The following is a 26,139-nucleotide window of genomic DNA, read 5'->3' on the forward strand; positions in this document are numbered from 1 at the left end:
TTGTGTATAAGTATATTACAGGCTAAAGTATCCAATATAATCCTACTTAGGATGTTTGATGGTTTCGTAGATTTACGTAAGCACCTTTAGATGGGTTATATTGCTTTTTCTTATCACCGCAAATAATCGTTACCAGTAATGCAGCTGCAGCACCACGTTATAATAAATAGACAATAGCCTGAAAAAGTATATTCTTGCTATTTTTAAATTCAATCCTAATGTGTTCCTTCGTATCCTAAAATAAGGTTCCAGGTCTATATTTAGGCGCGTACTGGCGGAACTTGAATATTTTCACGACAGTGATGCGTAATGGTGTATTTTGGGTGTTTTTTGGAAAGGGTTAAGTGAATTCTATTCCCGTGATGCCCGGCTACCAACAATAAATGCATTACGGTCGCTTGGTTTCAAACCCATTTGTTCGTTTTAGCGCCCAATGTTCTCCTACTGAACTTAAGTCGACGAATGGGCGATAAAAAATACATATATTGTTTATAACGTAGCTTATTGAGTCGCGACCGCGGTTAGCATGAAATGCTAACTATTATAGGTTAACATTTTCCACAGCCTTTCAATTACGACCTTTTATTAATTAAAGGAAACATTAGTACTGAACATTACACTACTGTATGATGAATTGTATATTTACCCTCAATTTTTAAGACCTATGCTGAATCCTTAAAACGCATTCAACTCCTCCGCCCTAAGCACCTAGAATATGCCGCTTTTTGATAATGTGCGTTACATACGCAGTTTATGCAAACTCACAAATTAATTCAACCATGTGTTTCTCTTTTGTTCCTGTGTCCACAATTTGTCCATGTCCAGGACGACAAGGTACAGACGATCCAATTCGACCACCACGACCGCCGTTAAAACCGCGAGGTAAGTACCCATCCGTGAGCGATGTGCACGTGGTTAATTGGTCTGCTATTGAACACGCTATGGGGTAATGCGAGGAGTAGAACCACGCACTGCACGCACAGAGAGAAAAAGTCCACATTTGAGATGGAACAGAGAAGCAGTGACGTTTCCGAGGGGCTGTTGGACGGACAACCTATATATATGCTCTCTACCCCCTTTTACCCTATCCTGCTGCCTCCTAACTTTCTCCGATTGGCCGAAATAGAAACCTGCTATCTATTCCAATGTCTCTCGCCTTGTTTTATATGCGGCTCTATCATCCCTTACCCTGCGCGCTCTTTAATCTAGTACGTACGTTATTTACTTTTGCAAAGCTTCCGACAATGCCAATGTTACACAGGCTGATTTCTAACTTTCCCGTTCCCATTGTTATTGCTGTTATCGTCCCGCTTATTGTTATCTATTTTATGTTTTTGTATAGCCCCGGTGCTCAAAGAGGAGTACGTCCCGATGCTGTCCATCAACCACGCCGAAGGTCTCAACCCTAATGCGAAGCCGCGGCGACCAAGCGATCAGAATAAACCAGTCTCCGTCAGCCCCGGAGCAACATCATCTGCCATGCAACGTAAGCTCATATTATGCTAAAAAAGAAAAAAAGCGTTTGCCATGTCCGCTTTTGCTCAAATATCGTGTGGTAAAAATCCATCTTTCCTTAGCTGGCAGGCCTTATCATATTAATAGTGTTTCACGTGTTTATCAATTCAAAGAAACGATTATCACTAATCTTCACTCGTGACACAATCCCTACAAGTTGTCTTTAGGTGCAAGGAGCTAGAACAGATACCTACTCATGCGGATCATAACTCTATTCCTCGCTTCTAACCACGGCTTTTGTCCCTACTTTTTGGGCTTCTGTACCGTTGCAGCTTCGGGCTCCACGTCGGCAGCCCCTACGAGTCCGGGGGGCGCAAGTAGTTCTGGAACAACCACAAAAGCGCCTGCCAATGATCCTTTCCCGTTGCAACTGGCGGCGTAACAAGGGGCCGAACTCAGACATCGACTAGACGTTAGCTTAGGACCGGGTAGATAGTTGGTGATGATAAGGCTAATCAGCATATCAACATAGCCGCACACATATAGAGGACGACGCCTAAATGGTTTTAAAAAACAAAAATTGGCACTTGCCCTCTAGGGATTCAGGTGATCACGACACTCGCTGGAAAACGTGCACATATATGTAAGCAATTGTAGAAACGAACCAGTCAATGTCAGGACACCTATTCCGTCCCGGCCATCCCAGAGGAATGAAGACTGGTCGCAGTAGTTCTAGTACTAGCAATGGTAACTGTTTACAATTTTTCGAAACTATGCCCGTCTACCGCAAGCAGTGAAATCTTATTCACGCAGTCCGTAAGTTAGGAAGCATAAGCAACTGCAGACAAATATGCAAGATGCGAAGTGCATCAACGGGATCGCACTATCGTAGCATGCTTCTGACTCGGTGCTTCTCATGCCAATCAGCTTGAACATAGTGTAACACACACGGTTACAAGTACACCCGAAAGAGACGAGACGGACTATGTCGTTCTAGCAACGTGGTCTGTCGGAGGGAAAGACGCACGGGCCGAAGACGTATCTATATATACACGGTTTACTGTTACTACTGCTACTACTACTACAGAAAGGTAACAAATAAACATAGACCAATGGACCGATCTCATGGATAGCAGTCGTGGCGCTAAATCTGTGCTCGAAGTCCAACTGCTTTTCCTGGCGATCAGACGGCGACTCTCTATGATATTAGCCTAATTTGCATCAACAGCAAAAACTAAGATTATAAAATAAAATTACAGCTGTAATTATGCTTACACAATAGCTATTACGAAGAGAACGATCTGGTGCGTTTTCCATTTACCATACGTGAAAAAACAATAACACTATCGTGAATCAGTGTGAAAGAGCTTGTTTCCGCAACTTTATTTTTCCTCGCAGTGTTCGAGTGACTGTGATTATTGCATATAAAGATCCATTCTTTGCAACCCCCAATGAACTTTTAACGATCGTTCCCTACCACTGCAATCGCCGTTTGGATCCTCGTTAACCTCTTGAGTAACGTTCTCAATTTGAATTCTAGACTCTGTCAACGAATGACAATATACAAATAGACATCTACAATAGCAATAGTATCCATAGATGAATCGCTTTCAAATCACCGAGTCGTCTTGTGCGTGTTTCTATCTTTTTTGACAAGAGGACTTCTATTCTACGCAAATGGCGAATTTCCATTCGCTTGTTCCTAACAATTCAATGATAGTCTGCGAATTTGAAATAGAAAACAGTAATAAAACGAGTGCTAATATCAGCTGAATTTATACTGTAGGTGTTTTCCGCACTCCTACCTAATACCGAAATTTTCGAAGATAATTGGCCATGTTCTATAGCCTTGTCAACAGCCTGTATTATACGTGCAAAAGGCCCAATTTTTTAAAAATGTAAGTGATGTAACGGTTCGACAAATAGTCCAGTGTTTGACTGGTTAGTCGATTTTTTTTTTATTATGTTTCGTCGCATTAGTCGCACGTCGTGGACCGGTGCAGAAATAATTCATTCTAGTCGATGTTAACCCTGCCAGTAGAAATTCAATAAATATCAGAAACTAACTAAATAAGTAATCAGCAGTAAACATAGCGAGAACAAAACTCTGGTGTGCCAAGACAAAAAGGAAAAGAGAAAAGCATCAGTAAACGAATGATAAGGAAGTAGAATTCATCTTGAGCACGGGTCACCACAACTACTACGGCTGGCATCGTATCGATCGCCGCTATCAATGGCCGTCATTATTGCCAGTTGGCTGGCGAAGTAAACAGATGATGAGATGAAGAGCGCGTAAGAATGAAGAAAAAAACGTCTACGTTCAATTATCGAACCCATTACTATGCACTTGTCACACGGTGCAAAGGCTGATCTGCTGGACGACAGAATTATTGCTACTGTTTTGTAACGGTGAGCATATATGAATATATATTACTTTATTCATCACAGGTACCTAGAAGATAAGCGAAATGCTGCTAGCCTGACAATAAGCGGCCTGACTTCTATAGAGGAGATCAGCGGATGTTTCTTTGTCCGTAATGCGTTCAAGATCTTAAAGTTCCAAAGAACTGCGTCAAAGGTATATTTACGATTGTCTTGGCCTACCTCAATTATGACTAACTCTCAATGCTTTAAGTATTTTCATGAGAAAAAAAAAGATAAATTTAAATCAAAATAACAGCGCCTTCAACCTCTTCCGCCACATCTTCAGCGTTCATTCTTGATACTAAGAGAGGCTATTTAACTACGATTCAGCATGTTCAAACCGAAATTGATCTTCCTTTCGCTGCATCATATATTTCTAACGCTATGATATAGCCTTCTGCGAAAAAGAAATGGGTGGTCCAGCAACATAGAAAAATATTCTTTTACATTTTGTAGAAATAGAAGGATACTGCTTCTAAAGATCGTTTCGTCGTGGCTTACGATGGCAATTAAATGTTGTTCGAGCGATTTGTCTTGGTAATTTACCATTGAAGTCCGATAGCCCAGTTTCTCCCTCTGCTTTTAGCTCCCAACCAAAGTATTACCGAATAGCGTAACTATCATACACACACATATATATCCTCCACCTAAATATGCTTTTTTTTTTGGGGGGGGGAGGGTGAATGCTTTACCTGCTACAACCAATTATGTCATTACAATACTAATTACCTAGCTAACGATAACTCTGTATATATCTTCGATACTGCTCATGTCGTATGAGTATACGTGCTGCTGTAGACCCGACATCCTGTGAGACAAAGCTAGACCAAACTAATACAATCGAGCTCATTACAGAAGCTTGATCTTTTTACCTGTAGGACCCTTGAGTGACGATGAACAGCCCCGAAAGCACAAATGAATTCACAAACGAGATAGGTCACACTTCGTGGTGGGTCAATCGGTACTTTACCAGGCTAGAGACATGGTCGTCTGAATCCTACAAAGTATGTATCACAACATATTCGAATGCTCGACTATTCGATGATACACTGCATCTTGGTAATTTGGAAGACTTTGTTACCATTGAACGTTAGTGTCAAAAAAGGCAGGAAGAACTGTCAAGCTATTTCGTAACGTCCCGAGAACCATCGACTGACAATTTCAAACAAAAGATAAATTGTATATTAAGGCTGAGAGGAATTAGTAGTATGCCTTTCAAAATACTATTAAGGTGCTCCAACGAAAGTGTAAATAAACATGTATTTGAACGTCTCATAGTGCTAAGTAATTACCGAGCTAGTTGATTGTACCAGGAGTGGTAGCTTTGAATGAGTTGCATATGAAAGTATCAGACATACATTCGTATGTCAGAAGAAGAAGAAGAAAAAGTAAGGTTAAGGGGCAACTGAGGACGATAATCGACGTTGAACGCATGCTCATGGTCATGATTATGCAGGCAGTAAAAGTATGGCCACAAAAATGGCGCATAGCGTGAACACACCGATATAAGAAATGGAGTAAAGCTGATCGACTAATCAGCGTCTAGACGACGCATTGAACCTAATGCTTAGGAGTGTTATCGCCTCATCACTTGAAATATCATTGCAGGCTCGTTCAATGGTATTGATAAATGTACAGCAAAGGTAGATTTTGAATCGCCATTCAATAACCAAGAGCAAAGCGAATATTGCATCAAATAGATTTCACGGGAACCAGGGTGTGCGGCGGCGGCGGCGGCGGCGGCGGCGGCGGCGGCGCAGGTACCCCTCGCTTTTGGTAGAGGTTTCTGTCACACAACATTCACGTGTATCCATGACTCCTTTATCTTTTGAGGAAAAAAAATATGGCTACCCCTGTTGACCGCCCTTATCGCCAGCCAGTGAACATATGTTACACATATCAACTATCCCACCTCCTAAAATGACCAAATGAAACGTATGGCGGCCGGCCGGGACGTCTCGCTCTCTCCGGTCGGGACCAATTCAAAAAGCAATTAATCAATGGCAGGAGAAAGTACCGTTGTTGTTAGGAAATTACGAAACTGAAGACCACGATAGCGAGCGACACTGCAGCGCCGTTCTAATAGCGATGATACTACATACTAATAGTAATGACCACAGTATCGACATTACCAGTAAAGGAACATGTATGTGTAGAACTCCAGAGTCTCCGAACCAAGTCTTGCTAGATGATTACGAGCAATGCGACTTTTCGTCATCTATGTTCCCGGACATAGCCAGAACATTAGAACCTTAATAAAATATGAGGGTTGGGTTTAATAGATTCAACTCTCCACCCACTCACCCAACTGCTGCCTTTTCAGTGATCTCGTGGTGTAAAAAAGTATACGCGTATGATACAAGTGGTCACCCTCTGGTCTATGAAGATTTTCAGGTCGTCACATGACCTCGATCAGGAATAACTACTAAGTAAGGGGCAGCTTATTGTGCCAGCACCGACAGGGAACGTTATCGTTTTTGTCGATCGAGATATAGCACAAACGTTCTCGTAGTAACCAAAATGATGAGAGGCGTTGATGCTACCCCTTTGTCGTTGAGGCATACCGATGGCTCTATGGGACCAAATGAAATCGGTGAAACTAAACAACACTTATAGTACTATAATATAAATTAACAACAATGATATACATAATTGTTATAGTGATTATAAAACTAGCACCGCTATTTATAATAATCACAATACTAACTCCTCGATCACTGCGTAACAACTGCAACGACTCGGCTTACAACTCCGATATATACATGGAAAAAATAGAACAGCAACAGCAGCAATGAAAAGGAACAAAAAAACAATTGCGGACAACGAGGTACCACCGTTGCGCGACCGATAGGGGGTATCGTACCTAGTACTACTATTGCTGCTGCTGCTGCTGCTGCTGCTGCTGCTTCTGCTTCTGCTTTCATCGTTTTGCCAACACGGAAAACGTACACAATACGCGATAGTACGCATTCACACCCTCATACAATGGCTAATATAGATGGCTGACGCAGAGACCCGACCTATCTTCACTCCACCTGTGACACCAACGAATCTACAACGAAATGTTTTCCCCTTTATAATGTGCCAGGCCAAACTTCACGGTATATGCACTGACGTTGATGACCGCCTCCTGTTTTCGTTCGCTTTTCGATAACTATCTAAGCCTTTCCCAGTTTTCAAACGATACAACCAGCGCTAACAAGGCTACAATCGATTTAAAGGTAAACAAAGTCAACAGAAACGGTAGAAAAAGATTCACATACCTAAATACATGCACAAATATTACAATGACGATTGTAATAACGATGACGGTACTATGAATTGAAGCCGTATAAACACACACGCACATAAACAGCTATTTGCTTACAGATGAAGCAATGAATTAAGCAAATTGCTTTGATCGAGCGTTGAGGATTTCGAATAAATCGACGGTCTATTGGTCTGCTGAATAACAACAGCCAAACGAACACAGTAACAAGTACCTATTTTGTCTTTTATCGGAACTATTTTCGATGAAACGTACTTATTTAGGCATCTTGTACGTACGAACAAATACAAAGAAACAGAAATAATAAATTTCAAGGAAAATGCCTCGTTGGCTTATCGAGCACTATGCAGTCTGAGCATGCGGGGTCAAGGCACACGCTTATGAATACGTATTGCCTGTGCTCGTCGTCACGCGACAACAGACAGAGATCGTACAGCGATGACGACGAAGAATGAAGAGCGTCAACACGACGATATTGATGACGGATAATGATAATAAGCATAAATTAACGAGAAAAAAGTAGCGGTAATTTGAAGAACTACTGCTGTGACGAATATGTGCGGAAGCGTGTCTGTGCGTGTGTTGCGTGTGACTCACCAAAGAGTCGTAGTCTAAAGGAGAAATATCGGTAGAATGTGAAACGGAAAACATAACAGGCGGCTGATGATGATGATGTCGGCGATGGTGATGATTCAAGATCTAGAGCATCGATTGTGGATTTACTATCGCCGATCAGCGTAGGTAGGCCGCGCTGCGGAAACCTAACTGAGGTCAACAGGGAATCATTTAGGAAGCCCCGGGACTAGGCCCCTACGTCCCGGCGGGGTCCGCGGCCCCGGTCTTCAGCGTCCGTACCACATGGCACCGTATCTAACGTAACAATGTATTGTTTGTTGACTATTTTAACTGAATTGAATATTAGCTATTCATTAATCTTGCATTAAATTCAGCAGCTTAAACGACTGAGCCATGTTGGAAAAGTTAAGAACTATCCATATGATAACAATTCAATTATAATAATAGGGATGATGCGAATAAATATCATTATAGCTGTAAGAGTGATGACAATATATTTACGATAGACAGAGTACGAGTATGGGCAAAGGAAAAGGGAACGGGCAGCGAAACAGGCGGACGACGCTCTTCTTGTCGTAGGCAACATGGGGTAAAGCGATGCTATTTTGATTGATTTGCTGTGACTGATTGAACAGTATCACGACTTCAACAGGCACGATGTCGTAATGCGAGAGCTATGTATACATACATTAAGGTTGAGCTGACGGTTCGTTTCAAGGTGTTCAATCCATATTATTACCGTCACAAAACAGATATAGAGTAAGTGTATAACTATAATTATTAAATAAAGCAAAATACTTGTGGTAACGCTTACATCAAAACTATGCCTACAGTAACATGTCACTTGTATCTAATCGGAGTGAGGAATACATCAGAGTTACCCTAACGATAACTGTGGAGTTAACCACCACTTTCCCAACAACAGAAAGGGACATGCATACCTATTTAGTTTTTCCTTAATGCTTAGCGCGCACCTACTTCCTACGAGTTCTCACAAGGTTAAATAACTGCCGTATGTGGTAAAGACCGTCGCTTCAACTATTCTTCGATGTCACACATCAAATGGTGTTTGTCACTAACTCCGCGCACACAAGCGTTACGCTTAATGTTCTCGCACGTATTTAATTCCCGTACTCGGTGTGCACTCAATTGCCTCTCGTTCTCAGCGTGAAACCTGGGGACGGGGAAGACATTTGAAAAAAGTCATACCGCTCAGTCTGTGACTTTACGGCTGCTATTGCGTACCACTCGATAACTGTAACATTTATAGTAGTATTATAATATTGATTCATAAATTATTACGACGCCGACGATGAAAATGATTGATATTGCTTCGATTACCTAAATCATGCGAAGAGACAAAATTCTATAGGAGCTATAATGGTGATGATAATGGCGGTACTATAAAAACACGATACCTTGAGGGCTCCAATGAAGAGTATTAGACAGGTGGTGGCCGTCAACTACTTTGCTAAAGTCTGCGCATTGTTGTTGTGTGACCATTTCCGACTACAGATACGAAAGTAAGTCGGCCGACGGCTGGATGTGTAGAATGTCACAAAACAGATAGAGCCGCAGATTACCGTCTCAAGAAAAAGTGACCTATATAGCACAGCGCTGCTTGCCCGTCGACCCAGCGGATCGTTACTTTGCACACAGTTTATATTTCCGCACCAATCTTCTCCGCCCTAAATGAAAAGTGCCCGCCCTCAGGATCATTAATGAATGTTATTTTAACTCCTATCAGTATCAATGCGATTCCTACTACCGGTCTAACTTCGCATAAAAAGGTAGCCAGGAGTTAGCTCGAAATCAGCTCCCTTTCTGTCCAATTTCATCCCTGCGGCCATAAATCTGTTCCGGTTGCGTCGTTGGTAACTGATGATAACAACGATAATTAGGAACCAGCCGACAAGTTATAATGTATATATTATAATTCATACCTGCTATTACACTTGGCCCGGAGGATGATGAGGGACCAGAGAAAGCTGAAAATGGGAATAATCGAAAAAAATAAAGACGAAGTGGCTAAGAAAAGTTTTCATTAAGCAGGCTGGTAATAATAATGATGATGATGATGATGCTGATGATGATGCTGATGATGATGATGATGATGACAATTTTAACAGTAATAACATAGGGGAAAAAATTCCAATATAGAAGGAAAAGCTATGAGATAAGGAATACGACCGCAACAACAACGCAGCATTAAGACAAAATTACAATTGAGCCAGACGACGATGATGAAAAAGAGTTACAGGAATGAGAGAGTGAGCGTAAGAGAAACGCGCGACAGGAACGTTAGCGAGAGAGTGGCAAGAAGAAGGAGAGAGAGGGGAAATAAGGAAGAAAGAGATAAAAACAATAAATAAAATACTTGTAAACTAAAATTTCTGCTCTATTGTGCATCATTTTAACTTTAGCTGCAAACTTTTAGAGACCCTGAGGGGTGAAGTAAGATAGCCTTTGTAGATCTGACACCTTAGATAAATTTCTCTCATTTTGATCCAGTATTTTGTTAAAACGACCTCATAGTCAATATTATTATAATCCGACTCCTACTGCACATGTCAACTAAGTAAGCAAAATGAACCCGATTTACGGCTAAGGCGTAATTTGTTTCCACGTCAACCTAAATTCCTCCTCATAAAACTGGTTCCGATTTAATGTTTGTATGCGTTGGTGTTGCTTAAAATGTACGAACAAAGACAACTTCTAAAGTTAGGGTTGTGTTTTACACGAACGCGTAGAATGTCGTTCCGTATAAACATCTGGTTCAGTGCCTTTCTTAAACACATTCTATAGCTATGTCTGAACTACTGCGCAACATATACATCTACACATATGTAGAATGTGATTTCCTTTTAGACAAAAATTATTCCCAGTTCAGCTGTGTAAGATCGATGAATGCTACACGTCCGGTACCGTGGCATCGCTTTAGATGTCAAGCTTAATCCACAAACCTTAGATAGAGCAGGAAAGGAAATTGTTTCTCGGAAGCGCTATTCCTCCAAAAAATTAGATTTTTAGAAAGTAGATATCTGCCCTTTCGACGTTCTGTTTAAGATAACCTTTAGTATAGAAAAGGAGAATCAAGTCGATCGGACGGTCAAAATTTCCACGAACGGAAATGTTACGCTTAAGTGTGAGTTTGTTTCGTTTTAGTTCGTATGCTTTCCTGTTATTCTTGATAATGATATTTTCGTTATTTCGCTCGCCATGAATCATCACCGTACCGACGCCTATTTAATTTTCCCGTTTCTCCGTTAGCATGTGAGACAGTAGATTCTATCTGCGTACTCTGCGCAGTTGTACCTCGGTGTTTTCAAATGAAATTTACTCAGCCGTGCAGAACATTATCTTGACAACAACTGTGCTGGTTGTGAAGCTGCAGCCGCTGCAGTGCCGAGCGTGCATTTGATATCTTCTCGGGTAGTAAAGTCCGAAAGATTTCAAAGCTGGAAAGCTATAAGGCGCTCCAAGTCGAGCATCGGCCAAGGAAAAATTTCACTTAAGTTAGATAAATGTCGAGCAGGGACAGAAACGACTGTGTGTCGTTGTTGTGTTGACTTGCCAAGCCATTTTCTTACTGGCTCGTCTGCTTTCTTTACACCGGTCCGGCAAATCCTCTGCGCATACACGAGGGAAATTATCGTTAGATAATCTGTAGCTGCGCTAAAAAAGACAACTACGCGAACATTTCTGATTCTGTTATAATCTATCGGTAAACACGCCAGGAGCAGCGCTGGTAGAACGTATGTTCTTTCACTTTCTTTACTAGGAGCCCCGTTGCAGTCTCGCCCTTGCCCTTTCGGCAGCCATTTTCCGTGTAAGAAATCAACATACCGAATGGGCAGTATGAGAAATAACAATATATTGCCCGATAGAAAATAGCGTCGAAGAATAGCATTGAATGTGTTTGACTTGTATCTCTGCTACCCGCACCGGTTTTTCCAGCATAGGCATCGCATGCAGCATTTGTCGCCTGAAAACGGTCCTTGGTGAGACTTTTTTTATCAATGAAAGTTTCGCGCTTCAGCCACATACGGCTGGGAAACAACGTCGCATGTAATTTTTAATTCTTTGACTTGAAAAAAAAACTATTGGTTTTCGACAAGTTGAAAAACAAATATTTTTGCACAGAAAGAGAAAGTTCTCTTTTCATTTTATTTATTTACTAAAGTTATTCATAACAGTACAATATGAAACCTGATTGTAATAGTTTGATGGAAAAATGGCTTGCAGCTGGAAATTTCATGGCATTTGAAATATAACAGATGAAAAGATATAGAGCATACGAAAAATATGCATTAGATACCCTGATGTTCCACACAAAAGAGTTCAATTCCATAGGAATCTACAAAGCTAAATGCAGTCTCAGTTCAGGTCGAACGCTTCTGCTCGTTTCTCTTAGATATAAATGTAGACTTATCTGATTTCGCTCAGATGTTCGTCGTATGTATTGTTTATGCTACATATGCGTTATAATCATTTTCTGTATTTAATCAATGTTACACTTGATGATGCGCGCGACAACAACCGTCCATCTAAACGGTCAAATCAGCAGTAACAGTTCATTGTCCTTGGCCTCCGTGCAGCACGCCTTACCCTCGCCGCTATCAACGGTACCCTACAGAAACTGCAACATCGTTGGCGTCTAGCAGTGCCGCTGGGGTGGTCATTACCTTCTGGCGTGTTCCTTTGTTCATTGTTGAAGCTGACAAGCGAAGCTGTGTCGCGCGGATCTATTGCGAAACACTGGTATCAGCCACGCTAACTTACCAACCGATCTGACTACCTACTAGTTACCAACTGCTGACCAGTAACTTGCAGCTGACGTGTCCATCTTGTCCAATATTACCCTCAACCAACGCGGCAGGTAGGTGCAAAACGACATCCAGTTTAATCATCTCTTGTGCTTCCCAACTCCTTTTTCTGACGGCTATGCATAAAGGCAGAGATCAGACTCCCAACCATCTGGGGAGGCGTCACGTTTTGAGTAAACGTTGACAGAGTATCCTAACAACAGGGTCTACCTTAAAAATGCGGGTGAACATCTTTCCTCATTGTTCGTGAGCTTAGATACTCTTTGATATAAACGTGTATATGCTATACAGTTGTGTGAACTGCTGATAGCCGCAACAGAACATCCTGGCGCTTTCAGATGAGGTGACAGTCGTAAAATCCTAGTCTACTTGAAGAAGGTAAGAGTTTTGCAAGCAGTTGATATGGGTACTAAGGGGTTTCCAGACGGGGGAGCTGTTACGACTCGGAAATATTGTTTAGTCTCCTGATTTCCAACAGCTTTTAGATTACTCTATTACTGATTTTAGATAGCTTTGATAAATTTTAAATTCTAATGGGCTGCACGATGGTCCCATTGCTTTGGCAGTGATCACACTAATCAGCCAATAATTCTCGCCATGAATATAAATCGAGCAACCTGACAGTGAGTGAATGTAGATGTGATATATTAAGAACCTATATCAAACTCGATATAGTTTTACAGCTGCCATGTGAGTTCCAGACAGATCATATCAGTGATCTCTTAGGGTATTGCAGTACCATACAGACGTAACCCGGTTCATAATCTTGACCCGGCCCGTTATATGACGACTACGTTTGCCCGAATTTTACTGTATTGAGATTGTCTGTAATCTAAACTAGTCTATAATTTAGGGAAATTTCTGTGACCGTATACGGTCGATGGGTTCAGAGTTCAATGCTGATTACGTTTGAGTCAAAGGTACGGGGCAGCTTTCCTCAGCGACACATATTTCGGTTGGGGAAAAGCGCAAAAGGTCACTAGCCATAGATTGTCAACCGGTGTTTGTCAAACTTTTATTCTAAGCCAAAAGTTATTATTTGGTAATGATGAAAAATTGTAAAACGGAGAACATAGCTTTGCTTCTGTCTGTACCCTTCGAATATAGTCTACGTGATACGTTAGGAATAAGCATGGCTTATATATTTAATAATTAATCATCTTCATCGAGTTGAGCGCATGTGAACTATTAAGCAAGATTAAATCATTTGTCCTTTGAGGTGAATTGAAGTCGAAATCGTGTCCTCGTGTGTTTGCACGATACAATTCTAAGTGTTAGATCTTCAATCGAAGCTTTCAGCCGTTTTCCTAATTATTGTTGCCAGTTTACGAAACCATTCGCAATAGTATAGTTTCGTTTATCCACTTAGATATCTTCAGATTCCCATTTTCTGAAGCGCTTAAGTGTTAGCATGTTTCAATACGACTAAACAATTATAGACGATATAGGGAAAAGTCAATTTACTTAATGGAAAGTGGATAAATAACACTCATCGATAGAAGTTTTTAGTTTTCTGTAATATGCAATGACGGTATCTAGAAGATTTAATAGAAGAAGAATTACTAATCGTGATCAACGCCACGATAGTAAATAGAGCGATTGAAGATTGCTTCATTTCAATAATAAAGATTATTGCATTGTTGTAAATGTAGATATTTTTAGGAAAGATTTTGCTTGAGCTAAATTGAACTCGATCAACCAAGTGCATCGATAACATACATATATATATATATATACTATATGACGCTTTAAGGGAATCATTTGCGCAATGGAACCTGTTCCCGTTTGTGATACTTCGTTGATACGCTGGTGACGCAGACTGAATATCTGAAAGTGACACGATTCAGTCAACAAGGTAAACATGTAAGTGCTTTTTATTTAATTACTTCACTGCGGCTAGCTAATGGTTGAAGTCACGTTGATTCACCCAGATTTAACATGAGTGCAACACTATTTTCGATTATTTAGATCTCTATACTTTAGTTCATAGTAGGAGCGACGGTCCGAATAGAAAAGACGCACGTTAACGTTTTACGTACGTGTTTCACGTACGACGAGTGTTCTCTCTTCATGCGACTTGCTCTCGTCGCTGGTTCAGTTCCACGTATTATTTTCTAACCATCCCACAAACACGTTGAGAGGCAATAAACCATACAATACCATACAATATGGCGCGCATATATCGCTCGATGCGGTACATATCCTGATCTACTGCATAAAACGACATCAGCTGCAAAGTTGCTAAAATCATTTTTAATAAACAATAAAAAAATGTATTTTCCAGAGCGTGAGGTTTTCGGTTTAAAGGTTAAAGTAAGCTCGTCTCCGGTAAAGGTTCCCAACGTTTTGACGCTGATTTCGAAACCGTCGACAGGGCATGAATTGCGTACACGTGCATGGAGAGAGAAAGAGAGAGAAAGAGAGAGAGAGAGAGAGTCTTCTAAAATGTAAAACATAATTATGCGATAACCCAAATTAACAACCCTATTTTTAGCTCCACGAGTTTTCGGATATAGGCTGCGGCTCAGTTCATGTAAAACTGTCATACTCGACGTACTACCGAAAAAAAAAAAAGGTCTTTCTAGTTCAAATAACAAATGGTGTTACCCGTTCAAATCGCTGTTGATTAACATAACGTTACATTTTCTGTAGCATACGTGCCCTATGAAGTCTGAACGAAAACTCCTGAAAATGCTGCTGTTATCTGTCCACAGTACTTGATTCGTCCAAAAAAACAGCCATAGACCGAAGGAATATTTCGTTCTAGCCAAGGAAGAGTTGCAAGTTATTCTTGCCTTTTAACTTAAAAAGCGAATCGTCACGTACGGAAGACCACTTTTTGCACGTGTCTGGACTTACGGTTTTGGATGCTTATCTGATTGCAAGTTATCCTGCAAGGAACTAAAATGCATTTTGTTAAGTTAGCAGTGGCTTCACGTTTTAGTTAATTATTGATCTTCTAGAAAAGTAGAAAATTCACGACGCCAAATAATGCATGTTATCAAGCTATACGTAGACTACGATTTATCTCTTTTTCTTTGGTTTTTGAAACCAAACACAATTCCCTACTATACACAGTAGGGAATCTATTAGAAGTTATAAAATACTAATCATAAACTTGACCTGCACCGGATACTGACTTTAGCCTAAGACAGACTAGTAAGTTACCGCAGCTTTCTTAGTTGTCACTATAAACAACAGACGTTATGTCAAATGGCATTTATTTTTTCAATTATGTTTAGAGTTAGGGCTACAAACGCATGTTATTATCTCTGTTTTGCTTTTCGTAATAAAGATAAAACCCCCTCAGCATAAATAAGTTCAAAATATTTCACCTCTGAGTTTTTCTTAGCTCAATTAAACTGATAATGTTGTATATTTGTTTATTATTAGAAACTACGCCTAGCTCTGCACAGACAGGCTCCACCTTTAAAACAAAAAAAAAAAAAAAAAAACAAACGAATTATTGAACACAATGTATGTGAAGTGTGTCGGTAAGGCCACTTAGGACGAAGTTTGGCCTAGAGGGTCTCTCCTGCGGGAAACGAAACGCAGATTTGCACTCGAGATAATAGAGCGGTAATTTCGTTGCTTGCTATCTGGTCGCTCAAGCTTCAATCCGCATATCTTTGAGAATGGGTTTTTTCGTGGCCCGAATGATCCGACTATGAAACTATATACTAAGATAAGCCAATGAAAGCGCGTGACTAAAACTATATAAACTATGTCAAACCTGGCTGCTAAGGGTAACACAGGGGTTCTGAAGAAAATCGAAATCTTCTATCGACAGAGCGTTTTGTTAGTTCGGTGTACACCTGTCTCCAGTCTACTGGTTGAATAATTACAGCCAATAACTACCGAAACGCATTATCTCTGCTGGGACACTTCGCAGTATTCGCTTGTTGGTGTAGCACTATACACGGATGTATCGAAAATATCTAACGGCGATCACAGATTTGATCGTTCGTGAAATTTTCTACGAGAGTATATAAAATATCTGTTTTCATACAGAATATGAAAACGCTTTGTTTTTTGGTCTAGCAGCTGTCAGGCTTTTGAAACTGTCTTCCGTCAGTAAAGCTGATGTGACGACAGACTGGCTGTGCCAGTTTAAACGACTAAAAAATAGGCGGAGGCAGAGTAATATTTCATTGTTGTAGGAACATTTGGAAAAACTGATTACCTTACTTAGTACCTAAACGCAATTGTTCTGATGTAAGCCGTATAAAATCGCAGTAAGAGAACACCTACATACGAATTAATTACCACTGTATGTAATACACGTCAAAAATGTTACAGCCATACTTGGTTAAGGTGTGGCATTTAGTCCTTCAGTATATTTGTTATTATTTTTTCACAGCCATCGCCCCGATGGCCACGATATGATTATCTGTTGAAAAGAGCTGTAAAGTCCGCCGTTTTAACTCTTTTGACCGAATTTTGTACATGTTATTGACTATATAAGTGTTTTTTGTACTTTTTTGTACTGCAAAAATTGTATTTTGTTATTTTTATGAACAAAACTGTTTTGTTAGTATATTTGCTACTCAGACATCGAGCGGAATTACCGGCGGAGATGCCAACGTTAGCCTAAATGGTCGATAATAAGGCATTGGTTATATTTTCATACTTGGCTAGAAACGCATCCAATTTGTTTATGTTTTCCATAGTGAAAAGACGAATGTTCAGGTTTGAAAGACAACTTGCCAACATCTCCTACAGGTTCAGGAGTTCACTACAATTTAATATCTCGATAGTTTTTTTATGAATAGCTTTTATTTGCATGATGAAGCATCATCCAATTTGTTTTATTTTTACTAAGTACGCGTTGGCCTTCATTTATTTAGTCTTCAAGCGATGATATTCTGTTGCGTGCGGTTCGAACCACCAAATTCCCTCTCCGACGAAAATACTTGTATTGCGTTTGGCATTGAGTTTCTGACCCTCATGTGGCGTCCAGCATAAAAGTTCGCGATGCCTTTGAAGCAGGAGGTGATACGTAATGATTGGTATATATCTTCCTTATCCAGCGTGTGTTTCTGGCTATCTAATCCGACAATTAAAATACCAGATCAAGCGAAGTCGGCAACGAGCACTTTCAATACAATCCACGTCTAATGGATGGCGGAATCCTGCTTTCGTTGCAGTAAACAGACGACGTTTTATCAAACAATATTCTATGATATTTAGATAAGTCATTTTTTTAGTTAAACGTACGTTATTGATTTTTTTTTATGTACGCGTTTGTTAGACCTTGGGTATAGTTAAACTGCTGAATCATTATTTTTCCTATGTCCTTCATGTGAAAATACTGGCTAGAGCAATTATACCATAGACCAAGCACTCTAACATTGTATAATTTCCTTTAGACCTCCTATAGACCTTTCTACTTACAATAAAAAATGAGAAGGCATAAATCATTTATTTATATGTAAATTGTGTAGAATGCATGTGTTGCCGAAGTGAACCCTGAACCAATTGTGAGTATATAATACATGCTGTAAGGTCCAAGCTGTAGGTAATTGCCAGCATTCAGTCAAATCGCCTTGGCACTAAAATGGGTACTGACCAGAAATTGCTGATGATACGCGACTGGGTTTTCAACCTAGTCATTGAAATGCCAAAAGATTGACTGCTATCGATCAACACAAACGCTGACCACATATAGGAACAAATGTCAAACCTGCCACTGACGGTCTAGTGACTGCTGAATGACAGCTTTGAACAGGTGACGGCTCCAAACCACGAGCAAACAAGCATAGTTCTCTCCGCTAATAATAGTTCCATAAATAGCTTGCGGGCAGTTGCTATTATTAAGCAATTGGGATTTCTCTGAACGATCTGTCACCTCATCGGATTCTTCTGCTGCGGTTACTAGTTTTCCTGCGCAGCTTCGTACATCACTATCATCTCAGCAGCATTCTCCTCTTGCGCTTTGCTACATGTTTCAGAACTATGATTTACGAAAACTGCTTCAACTACTATGGCATGTGACTTCTAAGTTCTTTCAGAAGTTAAAGCCGTTTTTCGTATCGCGACTACGAACCACTGGTCAAACCCAAGGAAAATACTTTTACTACACGTATGTGTTCACACAGAAAAGCCCTCAGTGTCCCTATTCAGCCCGATAGTCGTTTCCGGACCCGGAAATTATAGCGGCTTTACGCTCCGGTTTCCGATTTTAGTTGACAAGAACGCAGGTAAATTCATATGTAATGCTTTCATTGAACGGATCGGAGCTGCAAGCATCAGTTCCTTCAGGACTTCTTCTGGACCTCTGCATAGCACAGTTAAACAGGGCAGACAGTTGACAAATTGCTGAAGCAATATATGCAAAAATTAAGTGGCTATAAAGTAACGCTTTTGAGAAACAAATTGCTTATACGTTAGATTGCAGTTGCCGCTAACAAACGCTCATTCAGTGGCTGGATGCTATATATAAACACTAACAGTGAAGACAATTATCTCCCTTTTCTTGTTATTATTTAAACGATCTAATAGAAGCCGTGGCAGCTAAATAAGTAATCTTTCGACATATATCTTCAGCCTGTTTTCATTAATTACCACGAAAGAAATATATGTCGAACCATGCTAAAAGCAATACAGAATCATACGGCAAATTCGTTCAATTAGGAATATCTGGGCTGTTCTTCCCCACAACGGTTGTTTCCTGCATTGTGGGCTGAAGAAACGTCTTTCTGCCATCCGCATTTCGAAAGTTAGTGGATCCAAACTGATAGATTCGACTGCCAGCTAAAAGTTTTAATATAAATCGATAAAATCGAGGCGCGTCTATGAAATAACAAATAGATATAATCTATGTTATCCGATAGTTTGTTAGGTCAACTGTTCTCAGTGGGACAAATGCGTTTTTGAAAACCAAGGTTTAGCAGTTTTTTTTGTTTTTTTTTTTTATACACAAAAGGTCTTGTACTTTTTTGTCGTATTTGTACTTCTTATCGAAATCACCAATTTTTCAATAACTATCAAATTATGAGAAAGTATAGTGTGCTACTATATGCCTTATAAACACGTTTACGAACTATTTTTATCTAGATGTTTGGGTCAGAAAATGTGTGTTTTATTTCGGAGCATTCGGCCATTTGTAAATAGACGCTTATAATTATAGTGGCTCATTCCCTGCCGTTTGCACGCGAACACCGGTTATAACAACTGCCAGAGCCGGCCAAATGAAAAACGTGACAAACGGTTGTCATAATAGAAATGTCGTTTTGTCAACCGACTGCAAACTTTTCATCGATCTATCTCTTGAAGTGGTAGTAGTAGTAATAAACGACTAATAATATATCGACCGAAATAATTCGACTCTGTAACACTTTATGCTGTGTAAACGTAAGGGACGCTACGTACATGTATACATATTTTCTCAAGAAAACTATTTATTATCTATATTAGATAAAGCGCAAGCTATGCAGTAAATGAAGTCTACGTTTTGTGCGATTTGTACCACAAATTGGCAGACATATCAACGGAAGGTCATCGACAGAAATCGGGCGACGGGTCAGATCAGGATGCATTCGCTTGTCTGGTTCGTGTGTGTCTTTGTTATTACTGTTAGCTCTACGTCGTTGATTGCTGGCGTCGATGGTCAGATACTTGCCCGCTTTCTTCGACGATGGTCAGGGTCTTCGCATTACGATGACGGCTGGCATGATGACCACGAGGAGTCGGAGTGGCAGCCCTGGACAACGACGAAAACAAAAACTATTATTAAGTAAGTATGGCCACCTACGTAAAAAACGACGACGACGACGACAACAATCATAATGTTCCCTTATGATTAGGAGCGTGCGGCCGCAAATTTCAATGAGCGAACTGCCACGGTTCACTTTGGGACCCAAACTTTTACGATTAAGTACACTTCTATATGAAATCCTACGAACAGCTTTACGTACTAAACAAACGTTCGGCGTGTCAAAGAGTTTAACGCTCCTTATAAAACGTTTATTAGCTTGTTTATTGCATTGAGATAGTTAGAGAGGATTACAATGTATTTATGCACCTATTCCATAGGTGGGCGTACAGATTTTGTTTATTATAGTACTTGCTCGAGTTACTACCGAACATTTGTTTATTAGAAAACATATATTTTTATAGATTATCTTAGCAAAGGTCGTTGTCAAGTTACGCTACTCGATATGCAGAATTCTATTCATTTGTGCATCTGAATTGAATTGAAGTTTGAACTTTGTTGAAGGGACAGCTTACGACAAAACTAGAATCCTTTTTGAATAATTGTATCATTATAAGTATGTGGACGGGCCGTTTCGTAGACGATGTGCTTTTAAAAGTGTTGCGTGCATCTTCCTCGTTATGATATCATACAAATGTACAAAATGCTCCAGTAGAAACCTTGCTCAATAGCTATGAACAATGCCTATGATAAAAAATCAAACCTGTTACACTGATTGTATTATGATAGAAATAGCACAATAGCGATGACTATTTTATATTGCAAAGATCGATTACTTTCAAGGCAAATAGTACATAGCTAGAAAGGACTATGACCGAAAAATCCTCGCTAAATCTCTAGGGTAGACGTTCTAGCCGGTTGAAGCGTTTTGTGTGGTAGCTTTAACTACTGCATATATAATCGCTGAATTTAGGACAGTACCGGCGTACTGTCCAACGGACCGACTCGGGACGTTTCGATCGGTTCGTAATGAACAAAAAACTTGTAAAACCCAACTATCCTACAAGCTTTCTATGATGCCACTAGCTCTGCTGCAATGCTAATGAATCGATTGAAATCCACTTGTCTCATGCATGGCCAGGCAAAGTTAGATTTTAGTTCCTTCCGATCTGCTTCAGAGGCCAATTCTTACAACCTATATATATATATATATATATATATATGTATACCTAAAGTTATTTATGTTTATGGAATAAGGTAACGTGCCGGTTCGCCGTTGAATTTATCTAATTGTTTAGTTATTGAACTTGTTGAATTGAACGTTTATTCCATTGGCAGATGCAGACAGGTCTCCTTCTACGTGAGCCACCACTGCCTAGCGGGAGCCTTTGCTTATAGCAGATGTTACGTTAGGTTAAATTTAGTGCGATATAGTTTGAGGTTTGATTGTCTAAGCGCCTCATAACGCAAACCATAACATCTTCATTCTCTACGATGTGTTCAAGTGCAAGTGCGTAAGGGCTTATTGGAATCATTATGCAAAAGCCCATTTCGATTCTCGTAGGTCTTAATTAAAAGTGCTCTCATTTCCGATAGAGCTATTTAACCTAGAGCTTGGACTTGATAGCCACACGCAATCCAGGACCAATCAATCACTATTGCAGCATCTTATAGAAGCCCTTTAATCGAATACGAGCCAGTTGCTCCAAGTACAATCTTTGGCGTTTCGTTACAGGATAAAGCCAGTAATCAAGGTTAAACATGTTGTAAAAGAGATACCCGTCTACAAGACAGTCAAGGTCTACAAAACGGTTCCCGTCTACAAAGAAATACCGGTTGTTAAGGAAGTAAAGGTCGTGAAACATATACATGTCCACAAAAAGGAGCTCGTAGACAGCCCTCCTAAAGGATGGGAGGAAGCTGTTCCAGAAACGCAAGGTGGATATTACGGTGAGGGTACGTGTTAACTACAATTCGAATTTTAAACATGGAACTTTATGCCGATATCGTTTCGTGGTCACATCAAAAAAGTGTGATACTTTTATTTGGTTAGTAACATAAATTGTTTGATTATATTATATCGATGTTTTAGAATTTTACGCCTAGTTTTACTTACGTTTGTATTATACTTTCAGAAAAAAAGTATTCATCAAGATAGATACATTTGATAAGTATAACTTCGATTTGAGAATTTTATCTTATTGCTTACTATTCTCAATCTAAAATGAAGTTAAGGACGTCATTTAAGTAAAAATCGAAGAGTTATAGAATAAGATCTTCTTCCAAGTGTAGGACTTTTGATGATCGTAACCACTGTCGAAAGGTGCAATGTGTATCGTTTAATACCTCAAAGCGCCAGCGTTTGTGCTGTACAATGCAATTTAAACACATGTTTGAGCTGTGAGCATTCGTTGAATGAGGACACGGCTAGCATCATTTAGTGGATTATTCACACTAGGGTTAGTACTACGCTTGTGCTAGTAGACACTACTCTGTAACAATCATAACTGGCGTACACCAGTTTTACTATGCACGTGCATGCCGTTCTTTGAGAATTGTTCATTGGATGATTTCTCCGACGTCCATCCGTCACGTGTCAATTTAATTTCGTTACCTATGACCACGCTGACCTGCCACTGCGGATGGGAAAATGTATGTCTGGGTATACTTCTGCGGTACGCTTGTTCGGGGCCATGACTGCCACGGCGTGAACTCTGCAGCTAAGCACGCTCCTCACGATCTTGTAGGAAAAGTTCACGGTGGAACAGTAAAAGATTCGGGTAGCGGAGCGCACCATCAGTGGCCTGCCAATGCAGAGGATCGAGAGAAGATTTGGAGTGAAAAAGGTTGGCAGACGAAGGAAACGCCAACGTATGCCACGACAACATCGTCGTCGGCAACACATTCGACCGGTAGGCAATTGCCGTCTTTCAGTCTTTATACCTTCATTTCATTGCATCTAATCTAATTTAGCGGTCACTTCTGCATCTACTCTATTAATAAATAGTACTGTCGATTAATCTGAAACGCAAAATTAGATCAGCGCATAAAGCGTAGCTAGTGATCATATACAAAATAGTATCCCACTGCAGTCATTCTTTTCAACTAAACAAACAATTTGTCGAGACTTTCGAGATGTCAGATTAGCAGGCAATTCTCTGGTGAAAATCTGGTATTTAATAAACTGAGTTTTTCCAATGTGTCGTCGTCGTCGTCGTCGTCCCCCGGACTCTTGAACCCATTAAGTCCGTTTTTAAATAGCTTCCACGTATGTTTTTCGCTTAGTTCTGGCTAGTCGATCTCAATTCTATCGAAATGGGTCTCGCTTTAGATGCAAACCTCCTTCGTTGCAAACATTTTATGCTGCGTTTTCCTCGAGAATTGTGGTCGTGGCCAGACTACTCCTTAATGGGTAACAATGGAGGTTGCGAATCAAGGTAGACGGGTCCGTGAATTACGCGAGGAAAAAATAAATCGGGCCAAAGACAAGGTTTTATCTTAGCTGGAGTCGATATTCAATGGTTAAATGCCTCTTTCCGGACTCCACAGGAAAGAGCACTGGAGGAAAAGCCAAATATAGTTGTCCAAGTAACTTGAATTCACACCAGATAAGATTTCAGCCTAAAAAGATCTTTAACGTCAGACCGCTAAACAGCTCTGCTCAAGAGGACTGAGCACGGAACAGCTATCGTAGATGTTTGGGTATACAGCTGAAGGCAGGCATTGTCGAACGGTAACAAATCTGCTCTTCCAAGCAGACCACAACATAGGCTAAGCTTCTCTCTATTTTTGTACGATACCTACCATCTTTAATTAGGTAGGACTCATAGTTTAACACTTCTGATGATTGACATAATGGTATAGTGTAAATCATCAATTACGGTTCGTAACAGGTTTTTAGCCTTTAGCAACGGACATAGCACATCGCGTTTTTTCAATGCGATTTTAAGATCTGTCCGTTTCTAAACTGAGAGCGACAGTACCATGCTCCAACTTCCAAGCTAGGCTACATCTAAACAATGCATAAATTCTATTTTATAATTTCTGTATGTAAATGTAAGGCTGTTTGTTACTTTGAATCGTTCTCTCGTGACGTTTACATTTGAGAAGAAACCAAATCCTCCAGTTAATATGTATCAGTATCATGGTCCCTTAGTTTGTTTAAATGGTGATTTAAGCAGCTGCATAACACACTCTCAGCCGGCAAATGAGATTTGCAGTACGATACTTCGGTGCGTCATAATTAAGCGTTCGAGAATTTTATATGAGGTTTTGTTATATGGCATATCTTACATACATATACAATATTATTAATCCTTACTCGACTGGTGACCTCAATTCCTCCGAAAAGTCTTTTGATTTCAAATTAGCGTTCAATACGTTTAACAATAGGATAAATAATTTTCGCAGTCTATATATTCGGCAAGTGCTACAATGTGTTGAGTATTACGTGTTAGACGAACTATATAGAAAGGCTTATTGGAATATCGACAAATATTTCCTTGGTAAATAGTCAACACTTTAAAAGGCCACGCAATATTGACCTTTTTTTATATTTTCTTTAGGCGGTGGCTGGGAGAACGGAAACGGAGGCTGGAAAACGGAATCAACTATCGAGGGTGCTGATAGTGGTAAACATTGGCTCCCACCTCGGGGCTGGGTACCTCCTCAGGGATGGCAGCCCCCTCCAGGCTGGCAACCGCCTCCCGGTTGGAAAGAATGGTACATATGCTATTATTATTATTATGATTATAGATATGTCGTCAATTTTGGCGCCCTTTAAGTCTAAACCCTATCATAAACTTTCTGGTTCATCACATTAAAGTTTTTCTCGCATTATTTAGTAGTAGGGTTTGAAGTTTTTCATTTTCGAAAAAATTCGGTCTGTGAAAAAATTTACTAATAGCCGGTCTTTACTCAAATTCCGAATAGACTACTGTTTATTGTCAACACATGGATACCACGAGAGTACACTATCTTCTACCACTCTTTACGTGCATTCTCTAAATAATTGTACAATCAAAATGTATTTTTTTGTTAAGTAATTATATTTATAATGCTGCTTTTTGTATTATTTACAGGGTCCAGAAGCGTAAATCAAGTAGAAAGGGAACTGTCTCCACACGACCCCTGAATATTAAGGGTAGGCCGTAGGGTACGACAAATGAGCTATACATAATGTCTGCTGCGTAAATACTAAGTTATATACAAATGTTAAATGAGAATTACAAAATAGCGGTTTAAATACAATATAATGTAAGAAGGAAAACAAAAATCCTAAACCAAATAGTGACTCTTATTTCTCTAGCAGATAATATTGTCTCTGTTAGCAATTACCGTAGCCGCAAAGAGACAATTGCGCCATTGTTGAAGAAGCTTACTTGTAAAAATGAATGGAACTATACATATATATATATATATATATATATCACCGATGCAACATACTACTTTACATAACAGAGCAAGTAAATACCGTTAGTCTCCACGTGTTTGTATATTTATTGCAAACGTTTACCCTTTTGACTTGAAAGCTTCAGTATTCAATGCATATAATCTGGATTAAAAAATTTAATCTATTAATTATATAAAATTGTTGGTGCAGTATCTTCAAAGAGAATAGCGATAAAGCACAGTTAAAAATAACAAAAAAAAAGATTTGCTTTAATAATAATAATAATAAGGTATAAACAAGTCCTGAAAAAATGTTATATTATCTTTACATTGTATATTGTATATCTGGTATGCTTTATGTGGATATATTGTATCTAGATAGCTACCATGAATGTCATTCATCTGTTCTACTATTTCTACGGGATGGTAAATACCAGCTTATTTTTCTGGTATCCTAACTGCTAGACTACGTAGTTTTTTTTACGATATAGCTTTACTTTAGCATATAGCGAAAACGCGAGCTCCAACAGTTACCGAAAATATTA

General features: G+C 39.7%; 2 protein-coding genes across 11 annotated transcripts in view; both read left to right on the forward strand.

The window, feature by feature from the left end:
* Shaw (potassium voltage-gated channel shaker cognate w) overlaps positions 1–10,113 on the forward strand; it is a 56,497-nt gene extending 46,384 nt beyond the window's left edge. For all 3 annotated transcript variants that reach the window (XM_022832697.2, XM_022832702.2, XM_022832699.2), the window contains 3 exons: positions 826–882; positions 1,343–1,486; positions 1,788–10,113. In XM_022832697.2, the coding sequence (XP_022688432.1) occupies positions 826–882; positions 1,343–1,486; positions 1,788–1,897 (311 nt within the window). In that variant the 3' untranslated portion in view covers positions 1,898–10,113. The remainder of the gene's footprint in view (positions 1–825; positions 883–1,342; positions 1,487–1,787) is intronic.
* Positions 10,114–11,615: 1,502 nt separating this feature from the next.
* Positions 11,616–25,688, forward strand: LOC111260160 (uncharacterized). 8 transcript variants are annotated; one of them, XM_086968183.1, is made up of 9 exons: positions 11,617–11,724; positions 12,322–12,602; positions 12,888–12,927; positions 14,303–14,412; positions 20,031–20,284; positions 21,939–22,159; positions 22,924–23,115; positions 24,769–24,925; positions 25,285–25,688. In XM_086968183.1, the coding sequence occupies exons 5-9, from the start codon at positions 20,082–20,084 to the stop codon at positions 25,355–25,357; spliced, it is 846 nt and encodes a 281-aa protein (XP_086824309.1). In that variant the 5' UTR covers positions 11,617–11,724; positions 12,322–12,602; positions 12,888–12,927; positions 14,303–14,412; positions 20,031–20,081; the 3' UTR covers positions 25,358–25,688. The 8 variants fall into 8 exon arrangements, with proteins under 8 accessions (XP_022688443.1, XP_022688445.1, XP_022688441.1 ...); XM_022832708.2 differs by lacking the exon at positions 12,888–12,927 and having other exon boundaries at positions 11,616–11,724; positions 21,939–22,153; XM_022832710.2 differs by lacking the exon at positions 12,888–12,927 and having other exon boundaries at positions 11,616–11,724; positions 21,939–22,153; positions 22,951–23,115.
* The last annotated feature ends 451 nt before the right edge of the window (positions 25,689–26,139 follow it).

This window comes from Varroa jacobsoni, unplaced genomic scaffold, assembly GCF_002532875.2.
Source record: "Varroa jacobsoni isolate VJ856 unplaced genomic scaffold, vjacob_1.0 scaffold_405, whole genome shotgun sequence".
NCBI classification, from domain to species: Eukaryota; Metazoa; Arthropoda; class Arachnida; order Mesostigmata; family Varroidae; genus Varroa; species Varroa jacobsoni.